This window comes from Seriola lalandi, unplaced genomic scaffold (genome assembly GCF_002814215.2).
Source record: "Seriola lalandi dorsalis isolate HSWRI2012SDOR001 ecotype SW California unplaced genomic scaffold, Sedor1 jcf7180002054575, whole genome shotgun sequence".
Lineage (NCBI taxonomy): Eukaryota > Metazoa > Chordata > Actinopteri > Carangiformes > Carangidae > Seriola > Seriola lalandi.
Window position 1 is genome coordinate 1169933 of NW_019525128.1, and position 10901 is coordinate 1180833.

At 38.7% G+C, this 10901-nt stretch overlaps 1 protein-coding gene across 2 annotated transcripts in view; it reads left to right on the plus strand.

Moving 5' to 3' along the window:
* The window catches only part of ostn (osteocrin), a 10069-nt gene extending 709 nt beyond the window's left edge, over positions 1–9360 (plus strand). Inside the window, exons 2-5 of one of the 2 annotated variants that reach the window (XM_023417494.2) lie at positions 2058–2153; positions 4701–4930; positions 6339–6484; positions 6575–9360. In XM_023417494.2, the coding sequence (XP_023273262.1) occupies positions 2058–2153; positions 4701–4930; positions 6339–6426 (414 nt within the window). In that variant the 3' untranslated portion in view covers positions 6427–6484; positions 6575–9360. Of the gene's footprint in view, positions 1–2039; positions 2154–4700; positions 4931–6338; positions 6485–6574 lie in introns of those variants that run through there. The other variant, XM_087176978.1, reaches the window with a different exon arrangement.
* The last annotated feature ends 1541 nt before the right edge of the window (positions 9361–10901 follow it).

Sequence of the window (10901 nt, forward strand, 5' to 3'; positions counted from 1 at the left end):
GTGTGTGGGTGTGCGGGTGTATGTAGGGATGCAGGTGTGCACAGGTTAACACTCCTGCATGTGTTCCAACTTTGACACACCACACATCCAGTGCAGATTTAAACCTTTTGCATGATATCAGCTAATAGTTTTTATTAATGAACTTGTTATTTAATGACAGTTTTTTTTTTAGAGTTTTTGACTGTGACAGTTACTTCAGCTGCTCATTTCATGTATATTTAGTTTTCATGTCAATTTCCAGTCAAACAAAACCAAGAAACAAAAGTTAATTCATGTCAGCGGTGCAGAAACTGTGTTTTCTTTTCTGGCTGCTGATGGTCTGGAGCATTAAGTTGTTGTTGTTTTACACTGGTATTATTTATCTTTGTGGTTGCAGAGCTCTTCTCAGCTATTTAAGCTGTTTCTAATATGTAATATTTTATCTGATGATTTTACAATTCATTTTCTCTTCAAATCTGATTTAATTCATGACATATTTTGTATTCTCTGTTGTAGGTACAAATGTTGTTATTGCTGCCTGTCTTAACCATAATACTCTTGAAAAAGAGCTCTCACATCTCTATGAGGCTTTAGATTGAAATCTTGAACAGGTGAACGTGGTGTAATTCCCTGTTTAATTTAATTTCCTTCTGGCTGGAAAATATCCAAACATGAAGGTTATAACAGAAAATCAAATGCCACTGGAGCTGAATTTAATGGGTCCAGGTGTTTTCTACTGGATCTGATCTGTGATGTTCAGTCTGCTGCTGGCCTGCAGTGAGGAAACAGGGTATTTTTGTGAATGGAAGAATTTGCAGAGTGTGTTTGTGTGTGTGTGTGTGTGTGTGTGTGTGTGTGTGTGTGTGGAATTCAGGGCCACGTGTGCATGTGACGGTCAAAAGGCATTTATTTGCAGGGATGGAAAATGCTAAAATTAGCTGATGTTGCTGGACAATACACTTCAGCCATCAGCAGAGCTAAAACTGTCCTGCTGTGTGTGTGTGTGTGTGTGTGTGTGTGTGTGGGAGAAGACTTTAAAACTTAAGAAAACTTTGGTCAACACCTGTGTCTCTGATCCCGGACTCCACATTGATTCTCAGCAGGTTTTGAGTCTGTTGTGTTGACACAGGAAAAGTGATAGATAATACAGTCAGTGTGCAGATATTTGATGTAAACCATTATCCCTCTGTGCAATGCACGAAGGAAATGGAAGTTCTCCTCACTGATGCAAAAAAATCAAAATAAAATTGTGGGTGGTGGGTGGATGGAGAGATGGAAAACAAAAAATCACCATCTTCAGAAAAACATTTTGTCAGCTGTAATCACATCAGCTCACATTTTGATCGACATCCAAAGGAACACATTCAATCAGCTGTTAGAATAAAACAGAAAAGTTGCTGAGTTTTGTACACTAATACAACAACTGTGACAATTAGTACAGTACAGATAATGCATAGAGTTAGTGTGCATGGCGTTGAGACACAGCTCATGTGTTGTCTGGTGGTTGTGACCTCTGACCTCTGCTCTTTCTGAAGCTGCTGCTGTGTTCACATGCAGCTGAGAGAGTCAGACAGCAGAGTCTCTGCTAACGTCACAAGACAAAAAATATGACATATTTATGAAATATATTAGTCTTATGACCACGTTTCAAGAGTGAGGATGTTCTTTAACCATGATCAGTAACTTCATTTACGACATGGAGGTAGCTCTGGCTCTGGAAGTAGAGCAACTTGTCCTCCATTCAGAAGGTTGGTGGTTTAATCCCTGGCTCCAACTGTCCACATGTAGAAGTCTTTTTTGGCTACTGAACCCTAAATTACCTGATGTACTGTCAGTGTGTGAGAGTGTGATACAGATGTACTGTGTATATAGCAAGTGCTGATCTGATTGATTAATCACATCCTATGTTGCAGTAATCAATCAGAGCAGCTGCAGTGTCCGGGGCAAAAAAACTAAAGTTGGAAGTAAAAAGAACGTGTCAGAAATCTGCAGCTCAGACACTGAGCTGAGGTCAGTGTGATCATCACCACATTTCATCCAGTAGAAACAGTGATGTATTCATGCTGTTGTTGTTGCAGATGCAGTTCTGTGGCTGTTTGCTGTTCTCCTGCCTGCTGTCCATCAATCTGCTGCACTGCAGTGTCGACGGCTTCAGAGTCCAACATCAACCTCAGGTCAGACACACACACACACACACACACACACACACACACACACTTCTTCTCTATAAGTGTTTTTAATGTTGATTCAAGTTTGAATCACAGAACTGAAATGATTTCATTAAACCTTCCTTATTCCACTGAATGATTGTTTCAAGTAAAATTTCTGTGTGTGGAGGTTTGAGACATTTTCACATCCTGCATTTCAGATGTTGCATTTAGGTGCTGGAGGATACTCAGACGTCAAACCTTTCATGTGTAAAAGACCTTCAGTATTTCATCCATCTGACATTATACAATTCATGAGGTTTATAGACTATAGTCTGATACTGATGCAGCATAATACCTGGTGGAATCATCAGACCTGGATCAGAGTCAGGATCAGACGGTGAAGCAGCAGATCAGATTGTGTCCTATCAAATCATCCTGAGGGCCAAATCAAACGCTCCTTCCCTCAGAGGGCCTCTGTGCTGATATCAGGTTATGTAACATCAGAGTGAACAATGCCCTGAGGTCCGTCCGGCCGCAGGACAGAAACCTCAAGGGGGTCTCTGTTTAGTCTGGATGAAAACCGATCGTCTGACTCATCTGAGGCAGCGAGCGTACAGGAAGTGAGAAACTGCTCGCTGTCAGGGTCATGATGTAAGAGTTGATCCACAACATGGAGTCCTGACGTAGGAAAACAGTGAACAGAGCAGGGTGGCTTTTCTCTGCAGAGGTCATTGTTTTCTATACGGAGACTCCCTTATAGAAAACAACATCTGGATTTCACATCAGTCACGATGTTACTGTGAAGTCAGCTGTTGACCACTTCATTTAATTCTAATTAATTCTAATTTACACACTACATTCAGTGTTGTGCAAATCCACACTTCACAAGATTAGAACAACTAGTTCACGTTCATATAATTCCTGATTCTGAATTTTGAACCACCTCCTCTCCATCCACCCTCAACCGCCAGACTAAATGAACTACTGTTTACTGTAGACTCACAGACAGCTTTGTTTTAATTAAACAGTCAGATTCTACTGGTCAGCTGCTGAGGTGATTTCAGAGGCCCACGTCAACAGAACCCAATGGGCGCCGTAACTGGGAAGATCTGTGAGAAGGGCCCAGCACAGGAACATAAAGAGTCTTAAAAATTACTGTTAAAATTTTAAAATCAGTTGTAAAATTCACAGGAAGCTACTGCACCTGAGCACAGGTGTGATATGGTCATATTAGGGCTGATCAATATGCATATGCGATTATTTTGGAAGATATTGTGATTGTGATATGAATCATGATTTCAGTTAGAATGGTCGTTTTTGCAATTTCATTTTCACTGAAAAGAAAATGTAAAAATGATGCTGATGTGATTTTTGTTGGAGCTTGTATCAAATCATCATGATCTGAATATGGTCTGTTGTTATGAAACATTTTACTTTAATCAAAAAATTCATTTCAATTTCAAGCTGGAGCAACTGGTACTCCTGTGAGCAGTGGTCTACATGACTGGAAACAAAAGCATGGACAAGTTTTTCACTGTCCTCCTCTGACCTGTGTGAGACCAGAGACGGACTACTTTCCTTGTAGTCCACACACACATGCAGATATATTCATTTAAGGTGTTTTTACTGACCACACCTACCTGCAATGCAGCCTTTCACCTCCTCCAAGTTCTGCTTCTAGGCAACAACAAACTGTCATTTTAACTGATATTTGCAGAAATAGCTATGAACCATCCAACTGCAGTGAGAGTTTTTTTTTTATTTCTGCATCTGTTAACTGTTCATTAACCAGGAAAATTATGTTGAGCATAAATTAAAATAATCCTGTGTCAGCTTCAGTGAACCTCAGGGTTCATGAGGACCACCACTGTAAAGTTATTAAAGTATCTAAGTTTAATAATCAAAGACTTGATGGAAATTTCAAACTACACTAGATTAAAAATGTATAGAGAAGAGAGAGAGAAACTAAACATATCACACATATAACCACTCATCTGTATTGCAACTCTTGTTTTCAGAATATAGACCTATCCCATCCTTTTGTTTTAATGTATAAACCTAGCCTTTCACTGTACTTCAGCATCAACTGTCCTTATGTTCCAGTATATAAACTTATCCTAGTTTGTCCTGTCATTACAGTACATTACTGACTATACCATTGTGACTCAAAGTTCATTCATGACCTGAGAAACAGCTGCTGACAGGACCATTTAATCACTGTTCCAGAGCATTTAATCATATCATATATTCTTCAGCAGATGGAGTTGCAAGAAGTTCTTAAAGTGAAAAAGTATTTTTTATACATTTACATTTTCATGACAAGTAGGCAACTCCATCTGCTGAGGAAGACCATGTGGTGTGACTAAAAGCTCCAGAACAGTTCTTAATATGCTATGTTGTGAGACTGTTTGTGTTTATCAAATTGTAACTTTGTAAAGAGACGTAACCTAACCACCTTTAATTTCAGAACATAGCCTTATCCCAGCTCCCTTTAATTTTGGTCCATTGTCTTATCCCAGTCTGTATTAGTTTCAGAACATAGGCTTATCCTGTCCTGTCCTTGTGTTCCAGCATGTAGACTGGCCCGCGTTGAGGCCTCTGGCATCTCTTCAGCCCCGTCTTGGAGGGGTGAAGCCAGGGGAGGAGCTAACAGCGAAGTTGCTCCGATTGGATGACCTGGTGAGGATGGAAAATGATGTCATGGAGCCAAAGAGGAAGAGGAGTTTCCCTGGCAACAACGCACCTCTAGACCGCCTGTCAACCAGCTCCATGGAAACCAAACAGGCAGCAAACAAGCAGAGGTACAGTATGATGGCTGTGGAACACCTGAGATACACCTGACAGGTAGTTCAGACAACTCGTTAGAGGAAGACTGAACACAAACGATTTTCTCAGATAAAGAAAGAGGAATGTTATGACGATGGAAACATTGGGCCCCATTCACCAACCATTCTTAAGACCCACTTACGCACTTTTTTACAAAGATTCTGACATTCACCAATGTTTTCTTCTGTTCTACAGTTATATAATATCAAATTATTCAAATTACAATAATATTTTTGTCATTTTTAATATTTAAAAAAAATAACTTATTATTTTACAAAGCATTATGGTCTTTTAAAATAAATGAGCGCTACATTAACACTTAATTGCTTGTTTGTGGCTCACTTCCTGCAGCAGTACCTCCGCTTCAGAACTACTAAAGTTCCTTTTGCGTTTTGATTCCGGTGCTCCGTCTTTAGATTTTTGTTTTGGCATTTTCTCAACTTTCCCTTACGGTATCTCTTTGTGACTTCTGTCTGAGTCTGCACACGACCCTTCAGTCTCACGCCCTTTTAAGGGCATTTTCGGGCGTTGCCTGTGCTAATTAGGGCCAACTGGCGCACGCTTTCAATTTACCAGGAGATTGGCATTCATCAATCTAAGAACACAGGTGCGCACAGTTCTGTGGTTTAAGAACACATTCATGAATCTGACGTAGAGTTTTCTTAAGAACTTTCTTAAGAACAACTTAAGAAAGAATTTAAGAAAATACTTTAGAAGATATTGGTGAATGAGGCCCAATCTCCTTTAATGATAATATGAGTTTGTTTGAGGTTCCTGATCCTGGACCAGATTACATCAGAACTATAACAATTAGATGATTAATCCAAAAGTATTCTGATAACTGAATCATCATTTTAAGTACAAAAAAGCCAAATATTTGTTGGTTTCAGTTTCTCAAACAGAAAAATGTGAAGCTTTTCTTTGTCGTACATCAAAGTAAATTAAATGTCTTTTAGAAACTGGATCCTGGGAACTTGGGATTGGTACCTTCACTATTTTCACAATTTTCTGATTCTTTTCATACACTGAACAATATCTCAGTTATTAAAGAACATAAATGTCAGATAGAAAAGAATAGATAGAAGCATTTTAGGGTCAGGGAGAGAGAGATGGGAGGACATGCAGAAAATGGCTGCGAGTCGAACTCAAACCCATGGCTGCTGTGGTTTGGACTAAGCCTATGTGGTATGCACTCTACCAAGTGAGCCACCGATTAATTTTAACTTAATTCTTAATTCAAAACCTCCAAAATGCACCTTGTTTTAAACTACAGCTGTTGATCAGGACAGAAATCAGCTGATCATACCCAAGCAACATGGGTGAAGCCCTTTTTTTTTAGATCGTGTGTGTTTTTCACCTCTTTATCCTCCTTTTTGTTCATAGCAAAGCAGTGGAGTTGCCACGGCGACGAGTCAATCCTCCTCCCATTGACAGGATTGGCATGAGTCGTCTACCAAACAGGAGAGGGTAGGCCACGCCCCCTCCCCCTGATAGCCCGCCCCCTCTCTACAGCAGCCCCCTCTGGACAGGTACAGTCACTATCATCTCAGTTAATGAGCTTAAAACACAGAAATGTCCCTTTACACTCTCTTCACACTGAGGCCTCCTTCTCTCTGCAGAGGAATCACCACTGATGCATGAAACAGCCAATCACCAACTGCCAGTCACCTGCTGAGACACGCCCACCACCTGTCAATCACACATCAATGCTCCACCTTCATTTTCACTTGGACACCAACCAACCCCAACCCCCCTTCACAGCGATGAATGTTCAGTGATGGTGCATTCAGGTGCTGCTTGGTAAATTCATCACAGGTGCAGGAAAGTCAGGACCAAAGAAAAACAAATGAAAGCTCTACTGTTTTATTTGAATGATCCATGTGGTTTGATCAGTGTTTATGTCTTAATAAGAAACTTTAAACTTTCAAGCACATTCAAAACCTCATTTAGTTATTATATGATTCTACACTGAACTTAACCTGAAGTTTGTTACACAGACATATCTGGGAAGGCTTCATTGGAAACTTTGGAAAAAGGTCAAACATTTAAAAAAAATACTTGGCAGATGATTGTATTATTGGAGCCTGAAAAGATGGATTTGATTTTCACTTGTGTGAAATCAAGCTGCTGTGCATCTCCAACGTCTGAAGGATAAAACGTCTGCACTAAAACATGGCGACAGTAGTTTAAATTTTATGTCACAGGTTGAGGAATTTTAGATTTTATACTTTCTGTATTGATAAACAGTTTTCCAGATAAACAGTTTTCCAGTTTAAAAAAGTTCAAATCAAATATCTGTCCAGATTTATGATCTTGTTGGTTTATTCTCTGATCACATAGAGAAAATCACAAACCTTCTGTTTGTAAATTTTCAACTGTATTTTCTTTAGGCAAAGTTTGTCTCCAGTTGCTGCTCTAAGATCAAGTCAAGCACTAATTGATAAGAATTGGCTCCTTTAGTTAAAAGTAGCTTTTTTTTTATTTAGAAAAAGATGTTTTTATTTCTTAAAGAGGAAAGTGTAGTTTGTATTGGTGCTAAAACTCAGATGTTGTGCTGCTAACACTAACAAAAAACAATACGAAGCTCTGAATCAGAATTTTATTTGTTTAATCTGACTTGTTTTACAGATTTCTCAAATATAGAGTTTCTGTTTTGATAAATTCAACGTTGAGTTAATTGAGAGAGATATTATGTGACAGCTGACTTTTCGTACCTGAACTGCTAATTAAAAGCTTCTTAAAAGATGCTAATTAAAAGCATTTTTTTTTAGGGTATCACCTGAATGCATCATCACCCCCTCCCCTCTCTTGACTCTGACTGGGGGCATCTGCCGCCTCTACCCTCAAACTGAAACATCTGACACGACTTGACTGGATTTTGTCTCATAGTTTTATTTCTCCAGCTCCAGTGCAGCAGGTCTGTTCCCAGCAGGACGTTTCCACTGCACCAGACACCAGCTGACCACAGAACAGCTTAGTGATGAGGCCAATGTGTCTCCGTGAATTCAAAATGACATGACAATAAAACTAACTTAAGTTAGTTTTCTTTGAGCAGCAGTCAGTGGTCATTACAGGAACTGCAGTTTCACTTTCCTTTAGAGAGAGATAAGGTTTGAACAACAAAAAATTTGATTGGATGACTATGTACTGTTGGTTTTAGCTTAATTTCTTAAGCTGCTATAGTAGCCAGCCCCCTCTGTTGGCCAAAACAAGCATAACGCTACACGTCTGTTTTTAATTCACAGTTAGAAAACGAGGACAGCAGCCGACAACAACATTAGCATGATGAATAATCCCTACTGTTATAATTCAGTCTGATTATCAGGCTACAGATACAGTTGGTGATCACAAGTTTTGGTCTCTGTATGGGCTCAATACCAAACCTAGCAACCTCACTGTCACTGGACTTCCACAATAATTCCAGCATGTAACTCATCGGAGAACTTCAAACTGTGGTAGCAGTGTTGACAGGCATATGTGTTTTTGAGGCTAGCTGTTTCCCCCTGCTTTCAGTCTTGATGCTAATCAAAGGCTAACACATCCTGACTCCACCTCTGTACTAGGGCTGCACAATAAATAGAAATATAATTGACTTTGCAATATGGCCAAGTACAATATCCAAATCTAAGGAGCTGCAATTTGTTTTGATAAAGGTGAAATGTGTCACAACATTGTGGTGCATTGTTAGCACCACAAGCGTTGTGGTGCTATAAATCATATTCTCCAGCAGTAAAGGAACATGTTTATTTGATACAACACCAACAAAAATCACATCATCATCATCATCATCTTTTTTTTCCAGTGAAAATTAAATGCAAAAAATTATCATTCCAACTGAAATCATAATATCGGCCAAAATAATCGCAATATTTTTTTTTTGCATTTCGTGCAGCCCTACTCTGTACCGAACACTTCCCTCTCACAGAGAAAGACAAAAATGCTAACTACTCCTTTACAAATGGTCAGACCTTTTGACTGTATTATGCATTTACATTAGCTCAGGCTACAAGTCCTAAAAAAAAAACCTTAACAAGTCTCAACATGAAGAGTTCATCCACTACATCCACAACAGAAGACAATGTTTCAGTGTTTAAAAGGTTCATCTCATTTCTTTTACATGGACTAAAACTATCATGTAAAACTGTCAGCAGCAGGTTCAGGTTCATATGAGTGCTGAATCAGCACATCGCTGTGACCTGAACCATGAATAAGATTTAACGGCTGACTGTATCTGACTGTGTCGGCTGCGACACACTGGTGCAGTGGAAAAGGTTTCCTCATCAGAGAGATGTCTGTGTCTGATCTGACTTGGTTCCTGTTGACATTCAGTCCTGTTCACTGACTCTGTTTTAAATGCTTCTTACTGCCTGAAGTTTAAATGTGCATAATAAAGAGTAAATGATCACTGTGCCAAGACTGTGTTGTTCTGAAGGTCAGTGACAGCGGAGGGTAAACACACCTGACACAGGTTAAAACAGTGCATGTTAGCTTGACTTAAAGTCTGACCAACTGAAGCTCAATTAATACTGGACTTATGGGACCGACAGACCTTTGACAATAAATCTGATTACAATATATCAATTACAATATTTATTTTTTTAACATAGAACAATATTTGTGATAAGGATCCCTTAAAATTGGTAGGAATCTGAACATTTCAGTCCCTCAGATACTCGGCAGCGCAGAAATTGTGAATTTGGAGGGACTGAGATTTTCCTCATTCAAGTGGTTTCCACCTACGTTAAGTTCTGTGAAATCTGAATGAGCTTCAAATGTAGTTTTAGATTCAGTGTGAGTTCTGAGGATATCATTAACTATGATGTTGATCACAAACGTCCATAAATCCACATAGAAATCATAGAAAAATGAGGCTCCTAATAACTGCAGAACTTCATACTTCCTGCTTCTTGAAAAGTTTAGATCGATACAGGGAAGACTTTTAACATTAATGTGTAACATCAACCAAAAGACTTTGTAGAAAAATAACCATTTAATAATTACACTGATGTTTGCACTCATAACACTGGCTGGGCTCTACCTAGGAACAGAAAACTGCATATTTTGGGGAAATCTTTCAAATGTGGATAATGTTAAACTTCGCACAAATCCTCCTTGAGTATTACTCTTTTGATAAAACACATTAGCCACTCGAAAATTCAAGATGGCCGCCATTTCTGTCAAGGAAATATTATTTTTTGCGATAAGTTCATCCACTATTTTCTCATATGAATAGTCCAGGTGTCAAATCAAACATTTCAACAACGTAGAAGGTGAAATTTAGAACACTGTAAAAAATTAAATGAAAGTATATTTCAACAAACTATTACTCACAAAAAAGCAAACAAGTAGACTGTTGACTCTTACAGAACTTTGGGTTCATCATACATAAATGGTTTGCAAATACATTGTGTTTTATGCAGAATTTTTCACATCACATATTAGAAATTACAAAAATAAATCTCTGAGGAAATGCAAGAGTTGTGATTTTGACATCCTCATTGTCTAAAACACAGGATTCAATTACAAAATCATCGAAAGTTGTCCTGTGGGTAAAAATTCTGTGGTAAAATATGTTTCCTTTGCCAGTAATGGTGGCCATCTTGAAATTTCAAGTGGCTAATGGGATTTTTCAAATAAATGGCCCCAGAGGGATAAACATACCAATTTTGGTGCTTGTGTCCACATTTAAAGATTATTGCAGTCATCTGCTGCACTACAATACACTACACTACAATATGTACCCTTTTAGATTTTGGCACTGACTTCCACTGACTGGAAAGATTGTACTATAGAATCTGAGTTCTGTAACTCTACTTTCCTACTGAAAGAAAACTCGAAGATAGAGGATGAGGATCCCAGGTTAGAAAATCAAATATGTGACTGTTTACATTTAGGTGTGGTCTGTAAAGTCCATAGGATTATTGGGTGTTCTCAAGTCTACGGTCT